The following is a 25,197-nucleotide window of genomic DNA, read 5'->3' on the forward strand; positions in this document are numbered from 1 at the left end:
GGGGATGGGTCAGCTGGCAACCTCCTGCAGCCCCCCCCCCACAGCCCCCCCTACAATCAGGCCCTACCACCCCAATCGGGGTGGGGCCTGCTGGCCAATTGCCCATGGCCCCTTCCCCCAGCCTGCCTGGCCCTGATCCGACTGTCAGCTGATTTCTCAACAGAAACTTTGCAGGCCAGAAGGGAGTGGCAAGAAATATTCAAAGTGATGAATACCAAGAACCTACAACCAAGATTACTTTATCCAGCAAAGCTATCATTCAGAACTGAAGGTCAGATAAAGAGCTTCACAGATAAGGAAAAGCTAAAGGAGTTCATCACCACCAAACCAGTATTATGTGAAATGCTGAAAGGTATCCTTTAAGAAGAGGAAGAAGAAAAAGGTAAAGATACAAATTATGAACAACAAACACACATCTATTAACAAGTGAATCTAAAAATCAAGTGAATAGCCCTAACTGGACTGGCTCAGTGGATAGAGTGTTGGCCTGCGGACTGAAGGATCCCAGGTTCGATTCTGGTCAAGGGCATGTACCTTGGTTGCGGGCATATCCCTAGTAGGGGGTGTGCAGGAGGCAGCTGGTCGATGTTTCTCTCTCATTGATGTTTCTAACTCTCTATTCCTCTCCCTTCCTCTCTGTAAAAAAATCAATAAAATATATTTAAAAAATAAAAATAAAAAATAAAAATAAAATGAATAAATAATCTGATGAACAGAATAAACTGGTGAATATAATAGAATCAGGGGCATAGAAAGAAAGGGAGTGGACTGACTATTCTTGGGGTGGGGGAAAGGGGTGTGGGGGTGCGGGAAGAGACTGAACAAAAATCGTACACCCATGGATGAGGACAGTGGGGGGGGGGGGGGGGGGGGAGGAAGAGGAACAACTATAATAATCTGAACAATAAAGATAAATAAATAAATAAAAAAGATTTGCAAAAGATCAAGTTTCTTTTTCCCAATGCAGCTGTTTTCCCTTAATGTATTAGATAAATCATCTGGAATTAAAGATTTTTCTTTTGTTGCAGAAAAAAATAAATAAAAAGGAAGAAGAGGAGGCAAGGGAATACAGTAGGTCCTCGGGTTACATCGGAGATCTGTTCCTATGGCGTGACATAACACGATTTTCACTGTAAGTCAGAACCCACCTACATAAGCACCTACGAAACTCATATGGAGCACATACAAAGCAGTAATAAAGTGAAACAGTAAAAAAAAAAAAATTAAAAATAACAATTCCTGACCTTTACTTGTGATAAATTATAAAAAACATAAAGCACATATGTACATACGTCAAAATGACAGAACTTTTTTTTTATAAATAGGAGATGGCAACATAATGACGTATGTTGAATCTAAAGTAACCTGAGGTTCTGCACAGCAAAAGAAACCATCAACAAAAGAACAAGAAAACCCACTGCGTGGGAAAACATATTTGCCAACGTCATATCTGATAAGGGCCTAATCTCCAAAATTTATAGGGAACTCATACAACTTAACAAAAAGAAGATAAACAATCCAATCAAAAAATGGGCAAAGGATCTAAATAGACACCTTTCAAAAGAGGACATTCAGAAAGCCAAGAGACATATGAAAACATGCTCAAAGTCACTAATCATCCGAGAGATGCAAATCAAAACAACAATGAGATACCATCTCACACCTGTCAGAATGGCCATCATCAACAAATCAACAAACGACAAGTGCTGGAGAGGATGTGGAAAAAAAGGAACACTCGTGCACTGCTGGTGGGAATGCAGACTGGTGCAGCCACTATGGAAGACAATATGGAGCTTCCTCAAAAAACTGGAAATGGAACTCCCATTTGACCCTGTGATCCCACTTCTAGGAATATATCCCAAGAAACCAGAAACACCAATCAGAAAGGATATATGCACCCATATGTTCATAGCAGCACAATTCACCATAGCTAAGATCTGGAAACAGCCTAAGTGCCCATCAGTAGATGAATGGATTAGAAAACTGTGGTACATCTACACGATGGAATATTGTGCTGCTGTAAAAAAGAAGGAACTCTTACAATTTGCAACGGCATGGATGGAGCTGGAGAGCATTATGCTAAGTGAAATAAGCCAGTCAATGAAGGAAAAATACCACATGATCTCACTCATTCATGGATAATAGAGACCATTATAAACTTTTGAACAATAATAGATACAGAGGCAGAGCTGCCTCACACAGATTGTCAAACTGCAGCGGGAAGGCCGGGGAGGGTTGGGGGGCAGGAGGGAGGCGGGTAAGAGATCAACCGAAGGACTTGTATGCATGCATATGAGCATAACCAATGGACATAAGACACTGGGGGGTAGGGGAAGCCGGGGTATTGTCAAGGGCGGGGGGAAAAAAAGGACACATATGTAATACCCTTTGTAATGCTTTAAGCAATAAAAAAAATAAAAATAAAAAATAAAGTAACCTGAGGACTGAATGTAATCAGTTAATATAAAAATAAATATAACTTTTTAAGTAAGGCTGACATTAGTCATTTTAGAGAAATGTGAATTAAAATTAGCTTTTTAAAAACCTATTATTAGCCCTAGCTGGTTTGGTTCAGTGGATAGAGCATCGGCCTTTGGACTGAAGGGTCCCCAGTTCGATTCCAGTCAAGGGCATATACCAGAGTTGTGGGCTTGATCCCCAGTAGGGGGTGTGCAGGAGGCAGCTAATCAGTGATTCTCTTTTATCATTGATGTTTCTATCTCTCTTTCCTTATATTTCCTTATATTCTAGTGGCAATGTCTACCAAAATTACAAATGCATGATTTCTATAATCTTTTAATTCCACTTCTAGAAATGTATCTTTCCAGTCAACATTTGCATACATGTAAAATGATATACAAAATATGGGAATGGGAACTGATGGGCAAAGATGGAAGACTTTTACCAACTATCCTTTTATGCTTTCTAAATTTTGAACCAAATAAATGTATTACATTTAAAAATAGAATCTATTTTTATCCTCACCCAAGGATATGTTTGTTTGTGTTTTTTAAAGAGAGAGAGGAAGGGAGAGAGAAACAACGATCAGTTACCTCCTGACAAACCCTCAACCTAGGTATGTGCCCTGACTAGGAATCGAATCTTGAACCTTTTTCTTTTTTAAAGTTCTCTTTTAAAAAAATTTTTTTTAATTGATTTCAGAGAGGAAGAAAGAGGGAGAGAGAGAAACATCAATGATGAGAGAATCACTGATCAGCTGCCTCCTCCATACCCCCCACTGGGGGCCCGCAACCCAGGCATGTGCCCTGACCAGGAATCAAACCGTGATTTCTTGGGTCATAGGTCAAGACACTCAACCACTGAACCATGCTGGATGGGTAAACCTGTAACCTTTTTGGTGTACAGGACAATGCTCCAACCAACTGAACCACAGGGCCAGGGCTAAAAATAGAAAATTTTAAACTTTCAAGTATGACAACTGTTTCCATTTCTTCCTCCAAAAACCCTACCTCCTGCCTAACGACTTGCACAAAATCAATTCCATAGTCTCTTTTTCAAGAATAAATATCCTTAAGACATAGGTATTGACTTTACTAACAACCAAACTCCAGAACATTTTACTTGTAAAAACCTAAGGTAAGAAAATGCTGCCTGAAACCTATATAATTTAATTTACTAAGGTAACCACAATAAATTCAATAAAGAAAAAAAGAAAGAAAATAATACCTTTCATGTTTGAGATCTATAGACACAATGAACTTCAAATGAAATCTTTATGTTGATGAAAATCTCTAGGCCATCATCAAAATAAATTTTGAAATAAAGAAAAGTATCCCTAAAATAGGTCTCCTTTAGATATTTTCATTCCACATTACTGTCTCCTTTCAAACATTTCTAAATTTAACATCCCACTGTTTTCCCAGTAAAATACCATCATCACAGCTCTTAATTCCTGGGTAAGGGCACTGAAATGGAACCGTCACCGTAGTCTCTCTGGTGTTCTCCACTGTCCCCTCAGTACAAGATTCACCAGCTGCTTCCTGTACTGTATTCTTCTCTCTGTACTGCCAAGCAATATGTTTCCTGCCACATATATGCAAAATCTCTGCTCATATAACTAATTTATTGCAATGTTGCCATAATTCAGACCTTGTGTTTCAGTGTACTCTGTAATGTAGCAATGACTCTGTCTCTTGTTGCATGGCCATGGTGGACAGACCTCTCTTAACAACTGAAGTGAACTCTGAAAAGACCAGTATAACCTGAGGTCATGCCAGGTCTGAAAAACCAGGAAATGCTTTAATCAAGATAGCAGTTTCATTTTCTGGAGCTCTGTGTTCTATCCTCCACTACTATGTCCCCTGAAAGCCTCTACAGGGATGTACTTTTTATTAGTCTCTAGTGTTCTACCTCAGCATCTGTTGAAGGTTCTTCTGACTCTGAACCTTCTCAAGCACATTGAAATAGCCACAAAAAGCAGAATTTCCAATCTTGCAACAGCAAAGGGAGAAAGGCCCCAGAAGATTGCCCAGACTCACCAAGACCATTTACAGGTGGGCCCAGACAGTCAGATCTCTTCAGAAGTCTTTTTGTTTTCTTTCATGAAGTTAGAAAAAGAAAAAAAAAAGATTCTGTATTTATTTCTTTTTAAACTGGGGTATAAATCTCTCAAACAAGGTTATAAATGTAATGATGGTGAACACCACAGCGTTGCACAAAGCTTTTTGACTATTCACAATTTAAAATTGCAAGGAGGCCATGAAATTGAAAAATTGAATGTAAGACACAGCTCTGCCTAAAAAAAAAAAAAGATTATATAGATGCATGACAAAATCCAATGTTCTAAATGGTAATTGAAGGACTGTAGACTAACACATGCCAAACTGTGCGATCTCAAACATAAAGGTATTTTCCTCTTTCCACAGTGTTATCCAGAATAGCAGTCATGGTTGGAAACAAATCTAACCTCTTCAGGAACTATGGAGAGACATTAATCTTCCCCAACTGCTGAAACTGTTAAGGGCAAAGTTTGCTACCTTAACATGAGATTGAGGAACATACACTAAGTTGCTACAACAACTTTCAGTACAACTTCCTGGCCACAACAGCATGGGCAAAATTAGCATTTATCTCTTCAGATGAAAAGACATTATAAGGGCACAAATCATATATAAAGAGTGACATTCATTCACTTTCTCTTCCTTTCAGCAAATACTCAAACACTGATCCTTTAATACCAAAAAAATCCCACACAAAAAACCATTATAACACAGTTACTAGAGAATCTATGATAATGGTTTATGATTTAAAATGTAACCTTCTAAAAAATTACTTCAATCTCTAAATATTCCACATAGCAGTCTTAACACTTTTATAAGCAGAAAATAGATCCTGGCACAGAGACCTTAAAGACTAAAAAATGTTAAGGAGAAGAAAAAACTATAGTCAGTATAGAATAAAAGATGAAGATTTCCTAGATAATATGGGGAAAAAATAATATCTTAAAACCAAAATATTCCAATTGTACAAATGAGACTCTCAAGGATTAAAGTAGTTCAGGGTCTAAAATTTGCAAACACAGATGGCTTATTAGTTTTTTCTTTCTAACAATGTAAAAGGTATGTAAATGTGTGGGAAACTGTTTACTGCCTTCACTATCTGGTAAGTGTAGACAGAGAACCCCACCCCCCCACCCCCCATCCCCAAAGGCTGGGTGCCTTTGAAGCCCTAGCAAAGGTCGGAGCTAGGCGCCACCTGTTTGTCCAGACAGTGGTAGCTGAAACTACTTCCCCATTTATTATTATGTAAATCCTTGCTGATGGGCTAGTCTGCCGGTTAATGGGGGGTCGCCTGCCTAAGGGCTAGGCTATGGGTGCATCCCAGATCAATAAAAGCTTGGTGAGGCCAGAGCACAGGTGGAAGTCCTTCCCCTTGAGTTGGACTTGCTCGCCTGGTCCCCCAATATTTCCAATTATCTCTTGTCTTTTCATATTCATTTGTGTGCGGCTCTGCTTCCAGTTCTTGAACCCTGATCCACGCGGGACGTGGGGAAGGAAACACTCAACATAAATGTCTATAATCACCATGCTGTATTCCTAAAACTCTTATAGTAATTGTATGTCAGCTATAATTAAAAGTTTAAAAGAAAAATTTAAATGAAAGATACTCAACAACTATTCTTTTATTTAAACCCTTACTCGAGGATCTACTTTTCACTGATTCTAGAGAGAAAGAAAAACATCAATGTGAGAGAGATACATCAATGGGTTGCCTCCTGGACGCACCCCAACCAGGATTGAACCCACAACCTGGGTATGTGCCCTCAACCCTTCAGTGCATGGGATGATGCTTTAGCCAACTGAGCCACACAAGCCAGGGCAACACCTCATTCTTTTTCTTTTTCTACTTTTATTGAATTCAGAGAAGAAGGGAGAAAGAGAAAGATAGAAACATCAATAATGAGAGAGAATCATTGATTGGCTGCCTCCTGCATGCCTCACACTGGGGATCAAGCCCACAACCCGGGCATGTGCCCTGATTGGGAATTGAATTGTGACTTCCTGGTTCATAGGTTGACAATCATTGAGCCACAACAGGTGGGCCAACACCTCATTCTTTACTGAATCTTCATGAACACAAGGCATGCATTATACCTGTTATTTGTAAATAAAGATAGGTAGGCAGACTCATGAACACGAAGAAGTTATATACACAGTCCCATTATGAGCTGCAGCATATATTCCTGAAATGGTTTATGAGATACATATCTGATATGACAAAAAAAGAAAGGAATCTATCAGAATCAAAATTAAATGCAGAGACAGAAAATGAAAAATAAGCCTTCTCTATGACTATATTGGGTCTTTCGAAATAAAAACAAAACAAATTGTGCGTATTTCTTTTATAGCTATGTTGATTTTGGGGGGGGGGGGGCGGAGAGAAATCAATGATGAGAGAGAATCACTGATCAGCTGCCTCCTACATGCTCCTCACTGGGGACCAAACCCACAACCTGAACATGTACCCTGACCAGGAACTGAACCTTGATTTCCTGATTCATAGGTCAACGCTCAACCACTGAGCCACGCCAGCCGGGCAAAATGTGCTTATTTCTAAATGTTACAGAGGAACTCAGTATACCTAAAACTTGAGAACAGAATGTTCTACTTAAGTCAATTCTGAAAGAAATGTTAAAGACTAATGACTTAGTGACGTAACAGAAAGAGCTCTAGATTTGGAGCCAGCAAACTAACTTGGGTTTGAGGCGTAGTCCCCTGATTTGGTAAGTATATCTTTATCTGTAAAATAGGGGAAATATTATAGGACTTTTGTGAAGATCAGAAAAGATTATAGATGACTCTTGCCTTTGTTAACCATGAAAAACTAAGTATTGATGTTATTGGTCCCTAGACTAGTAAGAATAGTCAGTTCAACATTTACCACTTTCTACACAAATTTGAAGGTAATACCACTATTTTTAGAGTGCCAGACTCAATTATCTGTAATAAATGGTAGCAGTTACATACTTGATATGCAATATAAAGACTTAAAATATTTACTTAAAGTTCTTACTATTTTGGATAATATCACATCAAACTATTAGTCATGGTAACTTTAATTGTCCTGGACTAAATAAAAGAAGTTTCTCAAACATGCCAGATGCTTCTGAATCTAAGCAGCAGATGAAGGGGAAATAATTTATTCCCCTAAAGTTTCTTAGTCTATGTTATTCTCTTAAATTGTCATCTTTTTCCCACTCTTTCTTTGCCTAGAAAGTAACTATTTTCCACGCTACTTAAACAACTAAGTTTTTTTTTAAGCCCCCTCACCCCCGCTCAAAAAAAAAAAAGGTGGAAGCAGGACAAATTACTGAAAACGTAAGTTGTTCTGTGGTAAATGAACAATGTATGAAATAAAACAAAGCATGTTTTCAAAAAATGACGGTTAAAAAACAAAAATATATTCAAATCACAAAATCCAAATATTTAAATCCACTTTCATGTGAAACTTATGCCAACTATTTAGAGTGTCTGCTGTTTTGTATGCATAAGAATTATCAAAAATGTGTATTTGTTCTTACCTTTAGATTTGGGAATTAGCTCTCCACAACTGAGTATCCGCACCTCAGCAAATGGTTTGCTAGCTGCATCTGTTTTCTGATTTTCTATCTCCCTCACAACTTCTTGACCAGAAATCACTTGCCCAAAAACAACATGATGCCTAAAGAGTCACATAAAAGTGATTAAATAAAAACTTCTTATTTTAATATTAATTTAAAGTAGATTATAAAATTAATTAAAATATTTACCCATCTAAATGAGGAGTTGGTTTTGTTGTTCTTTTGGAAATCATCAGACAGAAGAATAAAAACAAAGTCAGAGAAAAACAAAGTTAGCATCTCTACAAAGGAAAAGAAAATAACTGCATTGGAAACAAAGTTGTAAACAAACAAATCATACATCTTAACATAAAACTTATTATATTAACCTGAAGTAGAATAGAATGCAATGTTTTCCACATAATGAATTTTTAAAAACTTGTTCTGATTATAAAAGTAATACCAACACATTGCTGAAAACTTACATGTATTTAGCATTGTAAGTTAAAAATGGGAACTCTTATAACCGTGCTAGAGGAAACATAAAATGATGCAAAGTTAACATTTTGGTATTATTTCTATCCATCCATGTTTTTTGTATGTGACAGGTTCTTACTGAATATTCATGGTTGTATATTGTTCTACTATATGGACATATCAAAATTTGTCAAACCATTCCACTAGTTTATGGTTTAACAATAATGTTTTTAATCTTAACATTTTAAATAGTTAAATCATAGATCATATTCTGATGGCTCTCACACATTTCCTGTTGAACCTGAACAGAAAATATAGTGTTTATAAATTGTTAAATTATCTGTCAACATTTAAAATTTTGGATACTTTTACATAAAAATCCAGATTTTAGACCTTCTGAAAACCTAGAAGATGTAGAACCCGGCACATGGAAATAGTTGGCCAGACTGAGAATCCCTGCCTTGTTTATAGTACAGGAATTAATAGTTTGGTTTCTTGTCCCAGTAGTCTTTACTTATATTATTTCTTAAGACCTGTAGCTTTTTGAGTTTGTTACCCCTGTCATAAAGTAAACTTCATGTTGAAGAGAGATCTTGATTAAAACTTTGGATAAAACCCCAAGAAAAGAAAAAATTCATTTTTTGTGAATAAAGTATATTTTTAAAATCCTTTCTTTCCCCATATCTGCCTTAAAAGCTTTGTGGTTAAAAGAAGGCTGCTACTGCCCTAACCAGTTTGGCTCAGTGGATTGAGCTTCGGCTTATGGGCTGAAAGGTCCCAGGTTCGATTCCGGTCAAGGGCATATACCTTGGTTGTGGGTACATCCCCAGTAGGGGGTGTGCAGGAGGCAGCTGATTGATGTTCCTCTCTCATTGATGATTCTAACTCTCTATCCCTCTCCCTTCCTCTCTGTAAAAAAATCAATAAAATATATTAAAAAAAAAAAAAAGAAGGCTGCTACTTGAGTAGCTAGTAGGACATACTAGATGGGCACTGTATCTTATCAAAAAAAGACATTAGAATTTTGGAAGTAGAAACACCATTTAACTATTAGTTAGCCAGAGCTAGTTCGGCTCAGTGCCTAGAGTATTGGCCTATGAACTGAAGGGTCCCAGGTTAGATTCCGGTCAAGGGCACGTGCCCAGTAGGGGGCGTGCAGGAGGCAGCCAATCAATGATTCTCTCTCATCACTGATGTTTCTCTCTCCCTCTCCCTCTCCTTTCCTCTCTGAAATCAATAAAAATATATTTGAAAAAAAAAGTTAACCATTGGTTAAAGCACATTACAACACTACTAAAAAAAATTCTAACATATACATTTATTTTTAAAAGTCCACCATACTTTTAAAACTAATAACCCATTGTTTCCTCACTGTTAACAGCTATGCTTACTTGAAGTTGCTAAAAGCACCTAGAAATGTATACCTTGTATGCATTATGTTATATTCAATGTTCAGGCGCGCGCGCGCACATGTGTGTAAAATCTGCATCTAGATACAGTTAATCCTCACTTCACAGATTTCATATTTGCAAGTTTACTTGCTCACTAGAATTTATTTGTAATCCCTAAAGCAATTTCAGTTATTTTCATGGTCATTCTCAGACTGGTGAAAAAGGTTGTTGGTAAGAAATATGGAAAAATGGGAATTCTTATAACAGTGCTGGTAGAAACATAAAATGATGTCTCCACTGTGAAAAACATTCTGATGGCTTCTCAAAAAGCTAAAAGTGCTCTGGCTGGTGGGGCTCAGTTGGTTGACCCGTGCACCAAAAGGTTGCTTGTTTGATTTCCAGTCAGGGCACATGCCCAAGTTCAAGAAGCCTATCAATGTTTAGCTCTCTCACATTAATATTTCTCTTTCTTTCCCTTCCTCTCTCTCTACAAATCAATTTTTAAAGTCTTTTTAAAAAAGTTAAACGTAAATTTCCTCATGACCCAGCAGTTCCAACTCCTAGGTATGTAGCCAAAAGAACTGAAAACGGGGACTCGTGGAAAGAGGTAAGATGAAATCAACACTTAGAGGTAAGATTCAGTGAATATACTTGAAAGATGTTATGAACTTGAGATTTTGGTTAGCACGGGAAGAATTTTATCTAAAAAAGGAAAATCAATTATCATGCCCAGTGTTAAGGATCTGGTAAAACTGGCACTTACTGCTGATACTAAAGTATACATCTTTTTGGAAGTCAATGCAGCATATACAAAGAAAAACTTAAAAATGTGTAAAACAGCCCAGCCAGTGTGGCTCAGTAGTTGAGCATGGACCATAAACCAAGTCAGGGTTCAATTCCAGTTCAGGACACATGCCCAATTGCAGGCTCAATCCCCAGTGGGGATCATGCAGGAGGTAGCCGATCAATGAGTCTCTGTCATCACTGATGTTTCTCTCTTTCTCTCCCTCTCCCTTCCTCAATAAAAATATATTTTTAAGAAAATGTGTAAAACATTTCAGTAAGTAAACTTGTAGCAACTTATAAATAAGAAATAATTAAAATACATCAAATAATAGGCACAACAATGTTCATTGCAGCAATTTGGAAAAAAGGGAACTACAAACCAAATGTTCAAAAATTAAGGTTAATTACCCGGCCAGGTTGACTCAGTGGGTTGGAGCATTGTCCTGTTCACCAAAAAGGTTACGGGTTCAATTCAGGGCACATACCTAGGTTGCAGGTTCCATCCCTAGTTGATACACATACAGGAGGCAACCAATCGGTATTTCTTTCTCACATTGATGTTTTTCTCTCTCTCTCTCAAATCAACATATATCCTCAGTTGAGAATAAAATATATTTATATTTATATAGGTTATTTTCTTATTAAACCTATATATATATAAAATTATATAAATAAAGCACTGTACATTCAAACAATGGACTAACATGTAGCTTTTAGAATGTTAATATTTAGTGATGTGCAAAGAGATTTATATTTGAAAGTTAATTATAACCGTATATATACAACACTCACTCTACATACATTTTTATTAGAAAGATGCTCTGGGGATGGGATTGTTTTCTTCTTTTCATTTGTATGGTAGAACTTTTCTTTCTTTTTTATTTTTATTTTTTATATATTTTTATTGATTTCAGAGAGGAAAGGAGAACCAAACTGGGTGGTCTAACTTTTCTACAAAAAACACAATAAAGTTGTTTTTGTTGGGAGAAAAAAAGAAATAAGGCCTGGCCAGGGTGGCACAGTGGTTGAGCATCGACGACCTATGAACCAGGAAGTCAGGATTCGATTCTGGTCAAGGACACATGCCCAGGTTGTGGGCTCAATCCCCAGTGAGGGGTGTGCAGGAGGCAGCTGATCAATGATTCCCTCTCATCACTGATGTTCTTTCCCTTCCTCTCTGAAGTCAATACAAAATTTTTTTAAAAGAATAAAATATAAAAAAATCAGAAACCCTATGGTGTGGGACAAAAGTAGGTTTAAGTTGTGAGTACATGAAAGTTTATTCCTGTATTATTGTTTATTAATTATTGTATTACTTTCCATATAAACAACTGTAAACCTACTTTTCTACCACCCTGTATACACATAATAGAGTACTATGCAGCTGCAAAAAAAGAATGAGAAAGGACAGGTTCATATCTATGAACTGATATGGAGTGATTTCCAGGACATACTGTTAAGTGAAAAGAGCAAAATATTATAAAAATACCTACTGCACAAGAAAAAAAGGGAAAATAAGAAAAAATACATATGTATCTGTGTTTATGTTTGCAGAAAGAAATATAGGAAGATAAACCAGAAACTAATGAGATTGGTTATTAGCATGGATAGCTGGATATGGGGTGAAAAAATGGGAATGGAGTGAAGAGTCAGGTGAGAGTGATACCTCAAGGGAATTTTTATTTTGACATTTGGAATCATGTTAATGTTTTATAAACTTTTAAAAAGAAAAAAAAACCCACAAAACAAAACAACATGGGGAGAGGAAGAACTAAAGGAAATGTCATCAGAAACAAATGATCCTACCATGTTTTGAGTCATAAAATTCACACCAAAAAATACTAATCCAAGTAACTTTTAAACATGGCATTTTAACTACATACTCTATGTCTAAAGAAAAAGTAGCTATACATAGTGAACTCTAGTTAATAGGTTATTTTCAGTGATATAGGACGACAAATTTTTTTTTTAGGATTCTGCAAGTGAGTAGAAATTCTGAAGATAAATAGAAGCCAGGTGTTTCACTGTTGAAGAAGAGTTACAAATATGGAATGAAAAAACACTATAATACACATGGTGCTGAAGGACTTAGTTCTTCTCAGAGCAGGAGAGTTTAAGGCTCTTGAAAGGGAGAGCAAATCTGTTCCCATAGGACATGATAAAAATATACATTGCTGACAAGAGCTCTGGTCACAATTTTTTTATAGTCAGAATTACAAAACATCAGCACTATTAGCTTTGGGGTTACAAATATATTTTAGCGAGTAGGCAAATTCATATATACAGAATCTTAATGAGGACCGATTTTATTTTACTTTTTGTAATTACATAATTTATGGATACTCTACGTAAATATCCTATTCCTTGTTAAATATGCCCTCTAGACCAGCCAATATGACTCAGTGGTTGAGAATTGACCCATGAACCAGGAGGTCACAGTTTGATTCCTGATCAGGGCACATGCTGGTCGGCACATGCCCGGGTTGGGGCCTCAATCCCCAGTGTGGGTGTGCAGGAGGCAGCTGATCGATGATTATCTCTCATCATTGATGTTTCTCTCTCTCTCTCCCTCCCCTCTCCCTTCCTGCCTGAAATCAGTATTTATTTAAAAAGAAAATAAAGCCCTAACCGGTTTGGCTCAGTGGATAGAGTGTCGGCCTGTGGACTGAAGGGTCCCAGGTTCGATTCTGGTCAAGGGCATGTACCTTTGTTGCGAGCACATCCCCAGTAGGGGGCATGCAGGAGGCAGCTGATCGATGTTTCTCTCTCATCGATGTTTCTAACTCTCTATCCCTCTCTGCAAAAAAATCAATAAAATATATTTTTAAAAAATAATAAAATAAAATAAAATTTTTAAAAATATATATGCTCACTAAATTTACCACCTAAAGATAACTCTTTCCTTAATCAATTATTACTGAAATGACTGCAAATATGGTTATTTTTCTACAGCATCATTCCTTTTACATTGAGTTGACATTTTACTAAGGAACAGCTTTTGTGTTTCCCATTATTCACTCATTTTTTATATCTATGGACTCCTGGAATTGTTTTATTTGACAATCCAATACTTTTTGATGGTCAAAATTGTCCTAATATGGCCAGTGGAAACACCACCCCTTCAAACTGGCTCCTGTCTTCTTGACAAGTTTTTCATCATTTAAAAACTTTAGTAGTACAATTCAACTCCCCCTTTAATAATATTCCCTTCTTCAACAATTCCTTGTTCTCCCTTCTTTAAAAATGCCCATCCCTTAATGGCCCCTCCTCTACTTATTAGGGATCAAGGGCAGGTACACAGAAAAATGACACACCAAGAGAAATGTTTTCAGCTATCAGATCATAAATACTTACATGAAAAACTGAGAACCATTTGTATCCTTCCCTCTGTTGGCCATTGACAAGAGAAATTCTTTGTTGTGTTTAACAGCAAAACTCTCATCTACAGAGAAGCAAAGTTTTCAGTTACATTACTTATAAACTACCCCCCAAAATTATTTCCACTCCTCTTCATGTCTTATGTCCATGTCATGTGCTCTTTAGTACCAGAAAAATTTAAATAAAAGTCAGGTTAAAAGAAGAATCAAATATTAAGCAATTTCCTTCCCCATCTTTTTAAAGTTTCTTTTTAAAACCTCACCAGAGGATATGTTTAATGATTTTAGAGAGGAAGGTACAGAGAAATATGATGAGACAGAAATATTGATCAGTCGCCTCCTGTATGCCCTGACCGAGGATGGAACCTACAACCCAGACAAACGCCCTGACCGGGAATCAAACCCATAAGCTTTTCGTGTATGGGATCACACTCCAACCAATCAAGCCACCCAGCTGGGGCTCTTCATCTTTTTAGATTAAAATATTTCTAATTTTCAATCCCTTGCTATAAACTCCAATTAGTCTATCAACCCCCTTTCTTTCCATTTACATTCGTCCTTTATGTTTTTTTGAAAAAGGCAAATTTCTTTGTTTAAACAAAAAAATGAAACTTTCCTAAAAAGCAAGAGAAGAATCCAGATAGAATTTTTTATATTGCCCCCCCTTTAAGAATTGAAAATAAGGAATGCTTCACAAATTTGTGCATTATCCTTGTGCAGCAACCATGCTAATCTTCTCTGTATTAATCCAATTTTAGTATCTGTGCTGCCAACACCATACTATTTCTTTTACTTCTGAACACAAAGGGTACATATTATTCTGAGCATAAAGAGGTACTCTTCAACTTAATCTCTGCCACAGCATCACTTACTGCAAAGAGCAGCTTGCCTTCCAATCTTGCATTAGAATGAAAATTAAGCAAGTGAAATTTAAACAAAATTCACTGAATACCAAAGGTGAAAGATGGATAACATGAAATATTTCCCCATTCACATGTTCATAGTCTTTCAAATGATCTTCACATCAATAAAAAATTCTAGCGAGACAACTCAATTCTGGGAAAAACGTTACAGCTAAATTTTGGAATATCAAGGAGAGTTTAAAAAATTTTTCACAGAAAAATGTACCCAAAATTTGGATATTGTTACTAAGAAATACTGCTGAATCACCTTTAATAAAGGTTAAGATCATTCAATATCCATTTATGGTAAAGTCTCTCAACAGCCCTGACCGGTGTGGCTCAGTGGATAGAGCGTCGGCCTGCGGACTGAAGGGTCCCAGGTTCGATTCCAGTCAAGGGCATGTACCTTGGTTGTGGGCACATCCCCAGTGGAGGGTGTGCAGGAGGCAGCTGATCGATGTTTCTCTCATTGATGTTTCTAACTCTCTATCCCTCTCCCTTCCTCTCTGTAAAAAATCAATAAAATATATTTTAAAAAAAATAACAAAGTGGGTACAGAGAGAATATGCCTCAATATAATAAATGCCATATGTAACAAACCCACAGCTATGGGACACTTAAGGTAAAAAGCTGAAAGCTTTTGCTCTAAGATCAGAATGAGCTAAGGATGACCACTCTTGCCACTTTTTTAAACAGTAGAGGCCCAGTGCACAAATTCTAGCACTGGTGTGGTCCCTTGGCCTGGCCTGCACCCTCTAGCAATCTGGAACCCCTTGGGAGATGTCAGAGAGCCGGTTTTGGCCCAATTCCCGCAGGCCAGGCCGAGGGACCCCACTGGTGCATGATCAGGGCCAGGGAGGGACCACAGGAGGGCTCCAGGGCGTGTCTGACTGTCTCACCCACTCCCCATCAGCCGGACTCCAGCAGCAAGCTAAGACCCCAGTCAGAGCGTCTGCCACTGGTGGTCAGTGCACGTAATAATAGTGACTAGTCCAAAGATCAAATGAACATTCGGATATTTAGCATATTAGGCTCGGACATCCCTCTCACAATCTGGGACCACTGGCTCCTAACCTCTCGCCTACCTGTCTACCTGATCGCCCCTAACCACTCTGCCTGCCTGCCTCATTGCCCAAACCACTCTGCCTGCCTGCCTGACCGCCCCTAACCACTCTGCCTGCCTGCCTCATTGTCCCTAACCGCCTCTGCTCGCCTGCCTGCCTCAATGCCCCTAACCGCCTCTGCGTTGGCCCTGGCCACTGCAGCTTTGTCCAGAAGGATATCCAGAATGACGTCCGGAAGGTTGTTCAGCTGTCCAGTCTAATTAGCATATTACTTTTTTTTATTATAGATCATTGAAATCCTTTAAATAATATGATATATGAATGTCCTAGACCAAAAAGAAAAATTCTATCTCTATAAAAAGTCTATAATTTTAAAAATACATATTTATTGATTTTTAGAGAGTATCTGTGCTGCCAAAGCCATACTATTTATTTTACTTCTGAGCTGTCAAGGAAGTAAAGGAAGAGGGAGAAAGAGAAACATCAATGTGAGAGCAGAACATTAGTTGGCTGCCTCCTGCACGCTACCTACTGGGGATAGAACCTGAAACCTGGGCTTGTGCCCTGATTAGGAATTGAACTAGCAACCTTTTGGTGCATGGTACAATGCCCAACCAACTGAGCCACACTGGCCAGGGCATATATTATAAAATTTTTCACATGAAAATTTATCTAACAACAACAACAAAAATTACCTCCAGAGTAACTGAAGGTAGATGGATATTAGTACAGTATACACTGTTTAATAGAGAAAAACAAGTGCATAAAATAGAAACCATTAAAAACACAACTTAAAAGTAAACATTTTTACCTTCAAAAAATCCTCCATAAATAGATTCCCCTCCTCGTCCATTTCCTAGGGATGAAAAACATGGATTCTTAGAACTCTCAAGACAGTAATCTCTTTGAAGGTGCTACCTAACCAAAATGCTTCTTAGAAAGTTAGTGCTTGAATGACTTTCAATAATATTCATAGGTTCATAGCAAATCGTAAAGTCAATACTGACAAGATCCCAAATTACTTTCTTTCCCTTATGATACAATAGTAAGAATATGACAAAGTCTATTAAGATAAGGGACACACAAACACAATGGTCAATTCTAATGATGATTATACAGGTTTTTCAACAGAAATTACTGACCTTTTTGAAAGTGTCTTTAAAATAGAATTTTGATGTTTTTATAATAAAAAAGTAAAGTTAAAAACTATATGGTAGGTAAGGATTACTAGCTGTGACGAAACCAAACATATACACTGATAGGTTACTAACGGAGGAATACAGTATTTTGTTTTTTTATCAAGAAGCAAATTTCTGAAATTAATTCATGCATCAAAGGTGAAATTATTTCCTGTGCTTCCTTCTTTTAACTTATTTCTATGAATAATTCTAATTGACAGGGCAAAAAAATAAAACTGAAGATTTGAGATCTATGATATTTAACAAGGAATATATTTTTTTTGTAGGAATCAAAGTCTTACCTTCACTGAAGTCACCACCCTGAACCATAAAATCTTTGACAACTCTGTGAAAGAGACAACTCTTATAATGCAATGGCTTCTGAGTTGATTTCCCTGTTCCCTTTTCACCTATAAAAAAAGAAAAATTAGTAGGCCATTTAGTAGAAAGAAAATCAAGGAAGTAGTATTAAAGCATAATTAATGATGAAAGCTTTCACCTGTGAAACAAACAATATAGATTTTTTTTTAAACTACTGAATTTTCACTCGCTCAGGAATTTTTTTAAAAATTCATTTAAAAAATCCTAAAGAGTGCTGAAATGTAGAAATCAATGTCAAATAAAAGCCATTACAACTAATAATTCTAAGAATTAATTTAACACAATGCTGCATAATTTGCATGTTAAGAGTAAAGAGTAATATGCATAAAGAAATCTAAAATTTGTTTAAATAAAAATGGGACTACTGTTAGGGAAATTGAAAATATCCACAAACCTGTACAAAGACAACGGAAGTTCTCGCATGTTTTGGGACACACATCAGAAAATAATTCAAAGACAACTCTTCCAGCTTAAAAAAAAAAAAAGTAGTTGGTTTAAACTTCCTTACGAATTTAAAATATTAAATACTCATTTACAAATGTTAAATAAGAACATTAATCTTCTTACCTGGTTGATTATTAATGGCGATGTCAAAAAAACATCGAGGACGTTGAACCTTTATTCCCATGGCTCCAATATTTCAATCTATGAGTAAAATACAGTTTTCAGACAAAGATTTTTTCATAAATCTCTGTAAAAAATATTCTGTGGAGCATAAACTAGAAATGTAGTTTGAAATTTATTTTGATATTTACTTCCATGGCATAAAACATATAGATTCTTTTCTTTTAGAGATTAGATTGCATTTTATGAGGCACACAAAAAGACAAGGAAAAAAAGGCTTAGCCCTGGACAATGTGGTTCAGTTGGAAAGTCCTCCTGTGCACAGAAGAGTCTCGGGTTGGATTCCCCGTCAGGGTATATACAGGAGGCAACCAATTGATGTTTCTCTCTCTCTCTCTCTCAGCAACCAATTGATGTTTCTCTCTCTCTCTCTCTCTCTCTCTCATTAGAAACATAAAAAAAGAAAAGGCTTAACCATTATACAATACTAAAGGCCTGGTGCAAGAAATTCGTGCACAGGTAGGGACCCTAGGCCTGGCCCATACTCAGGGCCAATCAGGTTCCCTGCCTCCCCACCTCCTCCTTCCCTCTCCACCTCACATTGCCAACACCATGAGGTTCCCCCGGCCTCCCTGCCTCCTCCTTCCCTTGCTCCCTCAGCTCCTCGCTGGTGCTGCTGTTTGCCCGCCATGTTCCGCACCGCCCCTTGGTGGTCAGCGCATGTCATAGCGAGCGATCAAACTGCCGTTCTCCCGGTTGAACTACAGAGGGGACACGTTGCATATATATATCTATGTAATTTCTATTTTAACAACCAAATATAGATTGCCACCCCAAACAGAAAATTGTATTAAGTCTGTATGACTAGTGAACTCAACAGGCAAATTACCTTTAAATAGAGAAAAATCAAGGACAAAATCATCCAATCCTTTCAGCCCTGAAAAACAAAAAGAGAGTTTTGATTAAAATGGTGGTTTTAGAAAGAAAACATGCAAATCTCTAAAAAAACACAGCAAAACAAACATAAATCATCAAGGAAGAAAGGGGGATAATTGAATAACAGTAATATATGATTGATTTATATTTTGAATAAAAGCACATTAAGCCATACAGTGCCCTGTATGAGGATATGTTATTGATACGCTAGTGTAGACACAAAAAATCAGAAACATCAATAATGAGAGAATTGATTGGCATGCCCCACACAAGGATTGAGAACTGACAGGGAACCAAACAGTGACCTCCTGGTACATGGGTTGACACTCAATCACAATGGCCTGGTGATTGCAGAGATCTTTTAAAAGAATAATTCCCAATACAGTATCTACTCCTCTGGAAACAAAATGCAAAACTCTTAAGGTTTCATGCTTTAAACTGGTTTATACCATAAACCAGTAAAATTCAACTTCTAAGAATCTACTGTATGAGACTACCCTAAATTTAGAAAGCCTTCATGTATAAAGTTGGCCATCTTAGTGCTCATTTTAGTAACATATAACCAATTTTCTGAAAATTGGTTAAATTACAGTTCCTAGTTAAATAAAATAAATAATCTGGGAAATGCTCATAATTTGTTAAAAATAATCAACATATAACAGTAAATGTAATATAATTATAATCACATACACTACTCCTATCCACCAAGTCAAAGACTTACAAAAAGAAAAAAATGATTGAAAGGAAATAATCATTACTGTGTTTCAGCAATTTTCAACTAGTGTGCAACAAGAGGCATACTGTGTACTGCAAGAAATATTTAAAACATGCAAGACCTGACTATTTACTAGTAGTCACAGGAACTGACCTCCTTTTCCCTTGGATTGTCAAATAAAAAAAATGACAACAGCCAATACCACAATAGCTGTCTAGTGTGAATAAATCAAAATTATAACAATTTTTTTGGTCAGATAGGCAAAAAACATGTTTGGTGTGCCAAAGAATTTTAGTAATTAGTTTATGTGTGCCACAGAATGAAAAAAATTAAAAATCGCTTATTTGATTGTAAGACTGGAGACAGTTTTTGTCTCACTGTACTTCTTTTCTACTTTTAATAAACACAATTGCTATTATAAAGAACATATTAATAAAAAAGAAAATGTATATATAATCTCCGAAGAATATATAGAATGCACACATCTAGGAGGGCTATTATATTCAGGTTATGCTACATAAGGATACTTTTCATTGATATAGATTAAAAAATAATAAATATGCCTTAATTCAAGAAAGATGATAGTAAATTATCATTAAAAGCACTACACAAATCATGAGAACATAAATGCTGTAATATTAAAAGCTAATGAAGAACAATAGTGACACAATAGATGGTTCAACACTATGTCTCTAACATTATTCAAACCAGATTTTATCTAATCAGAAATAGGACAGTATTTCCTCTATGAACTCCTGATATTACTCAAATAATATCCAAAATCAAACACAAGACAAATATCTGGTCAATTTTCCTTTTTTTTTTTCAAGAAAAAGTAGAGAGAAAATAATTCAGGGAAAAATCAAGCCTATGCAATTTTCAGTAAAATAGATGAATTTCCTAAGAATGGTAAATAATGAAATCTTTTAGTGTAGCAGTCTACAGATGTTCTGTTTGCTGCAAATTTGTTTAATCTCAATGAGTTACAGCTATTTCTATAAAATCGATAGAAAACAAATACATCTAGCCTCATTCCTGTATAGCAATTATAAGTCTCTCCCATTAGATGAGGTGTATGTTTCAGTTAGACCTAGTTTCCACTATTGCCTATTAGCTGTTACCATTTATTATGTACTTGACCTCATGCACTCACCTCACCTGCCCCACCCCTTCAGAAATTTGAACTTGATATTTAATTTCATCTACTTTATTCATAATAAAAATAATTTAAAATAAGATAACGAAGTTAATAAGCTTACCCAAAAAAAAAAATCACACAAAAACTGCCTAAAATCCTGGCTCTTAGCTGTAACTTTATTTTATTCTTTATAGTAATTTTATCTTTATTTTTATTTACTTTTTATAAATGTATGTTTATTGATTTCAGAGAGGAAGAAGGAGAGATAGAAACATCAATGATGAGAGAGAATCATCGATCAACTGCTTCCTGCATGCCCCACATTGAGGATCGAGCCCACAACCCAGGCATGTGCCCTGACTGGGAATCAAACCATGACCTTCTGGTTCATGGTTCAACAGTCAACCACTGAGTCACACCGGTGGGGCAAGCTGTAACTTTGAATATTTTTTCATATATATTTCTACTTTTTTCTTAGCAGAGAGAATCATATGTTGATTTAAATGTTTATCAAAAATATCATAGTTACTTTTGTACGTGAATAGACGTTATATTTTAAAATATAAGTGCTAGAATTATAAAGTTCTACAACAAATATGCATATTTCATAAAAATATCAGAGGTAACAATTCATATATAAAAGGTTAAATCTGCCCTGCCCAGTTTGGCTCAGTGGACAGAGCGTCGGTCTGCGGTCTAAAGGGTCCCGGGTTCGATTCTGGTCAAGGCATGTACCTTGGTTGCGGGCACATCCCCAGTGGGGGGGTGTGCAGGAGGCAGCTGTTCGATGTCTCTCTCATCAATGTTTCTAACTCTCTATCCCTCTCCCTTCCTGTTAAAAATCAATAAAACATGTTTAAAAAATAAAGTTAAATCTTGTAAGTTCATACATAAAATAATTTCCATATTCACCCAAAAGTAACATGAAGGATGGGGGGTGGGGTGGAACAAGCATATGGGCAATTAATTATTAAAATATATGGTAAAGGACAAGGTATTTGTAATTAGGCAATAAAAAATACAGTAACTTTATTACATTCAAAGAATTATTCACACAGTATGAGGGAATCAGCATATTACTGAATCTTGAAAAAGTAGATAGTAAATTCTGTTAAACTGTTAATATTAAGATGATAGCAGGTTTTGGCCCTTTCTGAATCCCTTGGTTAATTCCCAAGTGCCCTTAAAAATTCAGCATAGCCAGAGTACACTCTGGGAGTTTCACCCTGACTCTCAAAAGCTTAAGTGACCCTCTTTTGTTTAATCTTACTTTATCGTAAATTGCTCTGTAAGTCCTCGAACTGAGAACCTATGTATCTTCAAAGCAATGACTAGCCCAGCACTATATTATCAAATAAAAAGAATACTAGTTAATCGAGGCATAACTGGAACTAGACTCTTCTATTAAAACCCAGTGCCTTGGCCCTAGCCAGTTTTTCTCAGTGGTGGGAGTATCAGCCCGCAGACTGAAGGGTGCCAGGTTCCATTCTGGTCAAGGGCACCTGCCGATCCCTGGTCCTGGTCAGCCATGTGCAGGAAGCAACCAATTAGTATGTTTCTCTCTGTCTTTACCTCCCCTCCCTTCTGCTTTCTCTTAAAAAACAATGAAAGAAAATATCCTCAGGTTAGGATTAACAAACACAACAAAAAACCCAGTGCCTTTCCTCCTGTAAGTACTGCTTCTCACATAGTTTATTGCCAATATGTATCTGTAGTCAGAAATTTTCCCAGAGCCTACCAGTAACCATCCTCTCAGCCTGTTTCACAACTGCAACAACCTATTTCCTAGATCTGCCTACTGCATTCTATGTCCCCCAAAAATGTATACACACTTTAACAGGTAATAGCTCAATTTTGAAAATGAAATGTATTTTAAGTAAACACTACCTTTATAATTATTCAAAGTGTGTGTATACATTTTTGGGGGGACACCATGTTTTTTTTTTAATAAAAGTGTTCCTTTCCTTTCTTCCTCCTCCTCTCACTTTCTTCCAACTGAATCCACTATAAGAGGGAGCATATTCAGTTCAGAACCAAGATACAAAGATGGGAAGTTCTCATCTGCTTAAGTTTAATGAACAGGTAACAATTTATATACAAGATTTTCACCTCTACGCGTAATCATACTAAGTTTAATTAAAATTACAGTGGATCTTGAAGATTACTTTCAAAGAATGCAATTTAACATTCACATCAGCCTCTTTACACTAACTCTAATGTAGTTCCCAGAGAACAAATGAGAAATGAAAATGAACTGCTTAAAAAACATTTAAATACACTATTATGTGCCAGATTACTAATGAATTAAGTACAACTTAACTTTCTGAGGTGTCAGGAAAGGCGACTATGCTCTTCCACATAGTGCCCCTTCCCTTAGTGTCGCTAACAGTTACAAACCATTATGCTAGAAGCACAATTTAACAGTGTATAGACATTTCCTAAATTCTTAAATCCTTTAGAAAATGTAAAACCTGTAATGTTGCCAACTTGTGTTAAATAAGAAAATTATACACTTAAAAAAATTTAGCCTCCCCTGAGGACATATTTTATTGATTTTTAGAGAGTGATACAGACAGACAGACATCAATGTGAGAGAGAAACATGGATGGGCTGCCTCCTGACCAGGAGTTGGAACCTACAATCTAGGTATGTGCCTTGATTCAGAATCGAACCCAAAACCTTTCGGTATACTCCAACCAACCTAACCACTCAGCTAGGGCAAGATACACTTTTTACACATACAATCCAAGAGTCATAAAAATATAGTTACAACTGTGTTAGTGCTGAACTGAAAAAGCATATACTAATTGGGAAATCTCTGCTCATATTCTTAATATTGTACCTGTAATTATCTAAGTTCTTGTAACAATAAATTTATTTCAATGTCTCCAGAGTTAACCTACGCCATCCTATCAACATTATTCAATCCAGTAATTCCTATATAAAGAACTACAAAACTCCTGAAGTTTGAAGGAACTTGAGAAATAATCTTGTCCAATCTTCTAATTTTATAGATTGAGAAGACTAGAGAGCTGAAGTGACTGGCTCAAGGTCACAAGTGGGAAAAAAACAAGAGTTTCCTGATTAAGTACTCTATAGCTTCTCTGTGGAAACCAGTTTGTTTACAAATATTCTAGGTAATGGCTCATTTAACTTTCCAGCATACTGACCATAATGCAATGAATTATAACTACATTTTAAGATAAAGTTTTACATAATTAACATGGCTTAATATATAAACAAACAGGGTTTTCATTTGTTTTAAAAATCAATTCAAAAATAAATGGAACAACAAATCAAAGTTCCTCTCAAGTCAATAAATAAAAATTTTTACAAATCAGAGTTAAAGCCCCAGCTAGTTTGGCTCAGTGGATAGAGCGTCGGCCTACGGACTGAAGGGTCCTGGGTTCGATTCCAATCAAGGACACATGCCCGGGTTTCCAGCTCCATCCCCAGTAGGGGGTGTGCAAGAGGCAGCCAATCAATGATTCTCTCATCATTGATGTTTCTCTCTCTCTACCTCTCCCTTCCTCTCTGAAATCAATAAAAATATATACATATTTTTAAAAAATCAGTCAAGGAATCATTCATGTTTTAAAAATAACCATTTTAAGCCATAGCCAGTTTTGCTCAATGGATAGAGCCTCAGCCTGTGGACCAAAGGGTCCCAGGTTCGATTCCAATCAAGGGCATGGACCTTGGTTGCAAGATCCTACCCAGTCCGGGCCCTGGTCTGGGCTCGTGCAGCAGGCAACCAATCGCAGGCAACCAATCGATGTGTTTCTCTCACATCGATGTTTCCCTCTGTCTTTACCTCTCTCTTCCACTCTCCCTAAAAATTAATGGAAAAATATCCTCGGGAGAGGATTAACATAAATAAATAAATAAATAGCCCAAGTTAAAAAAATTTTAATATCAAAAATTGATGTCTACATTTATAAGTATGATTTAATTCTATTTCAGAAGGAGATTGCTGCTTATTTTAAGCCACCACTCAAACTAAAAGAGCAGATTTCTTGTCTGCACTAAAAGTTTCAACAGTTTTCTTGAGTATTCATTATACTTGCCTGTAGCAAATGTCAAGATGCAAGATTTCCCTGCAGAAATAAAAACACATTGAGTCCTTATTAGGACCATATATGCATTAACATGTAAATGGCAAAACCATTGACATGTAAACCAAAAGAAAACTGAACCTTGGTGCTAATATTAAAGCGGGGGGGGGGGGG

The 25,197-nt window shown here is 36.6% G+C and overlaps 1 protein-coding gene and 1 pseudogene across 7 annotated transcripts in view; both read right to left on the reverse strand.

Moving 5' to 3' along the window:
• The window catches only part of PPIG (peptidylprolyl isomerase G), a 41,226-nt gene that overhangs the window by 13,386 nt on the left and 2,643 nt on the right, over positions 1-25,197 (reverse strand). For 3 of the 7 annotated variants that reach the window (XM_023745147.1, XM_014445497.2, XM_023745176.1), the window contains exons 2-9: positions 19,069-19,116; positions 18,183-18,260; positions 18,010-18,084; positions 17,537-17,644; positions 16,868-16,912; positions 14,068-14,155; positions 8,270-8,299; positions 8,042-8,181 (exon numbers count right to left, since the gene is read on the reverse strand). In XM_023745147.1, coding sequence (XP_023600915.1) covers positions 8,042-8,181; positions 8,270-8,299; positions 14,068-14,155; positions 16,868-16,912; positions 17,537-17,644; positions 18,010-18,084; positions 18,183-18,243 — 547 coding nt within the window. In that variant the 5' untranslated portion in view covers positions 18,244-18,260; positions 19,069-19,116. Of the gene's footprint in view, positions 1-8,041; positions 8,182-8,269; positions 8,300-14,067; positions 14,156-16,867; positions 16,913-17,536; positions 17,645-18,009; positions 18,085-18,182; positions 18,261-18,779; positions 18,805-18,879; positions 18,941-19,068; positions 19,117-25,035; positions 25,055-25,197 lie in introns of those variants that run through there. The other 4 variants (XM_014445508.2, XM_014445513.2, XM_023745160.1 and 1 more) reach the window with 3 other exon arrangements.
• On the reverse strand, positions 14,766-14,866 carry LOC111823611 (annotated as a pseudogene).

This window comes from Myotis lucifugus, unplaced genomic scaffold (genome assembly GCF_000147115.1).
Source record: "Myotis lucifugus unplaced genomic scaffold, Myoluc2.0 scaffold_5, whole genome shotgun sequence".
Taxonomy (NCBI): Eukaryota; Metazoa; Chordata; class Mammalia; order Chiroptera; family Vespertilionidae; genus Myotis; species Myotis lucifugus.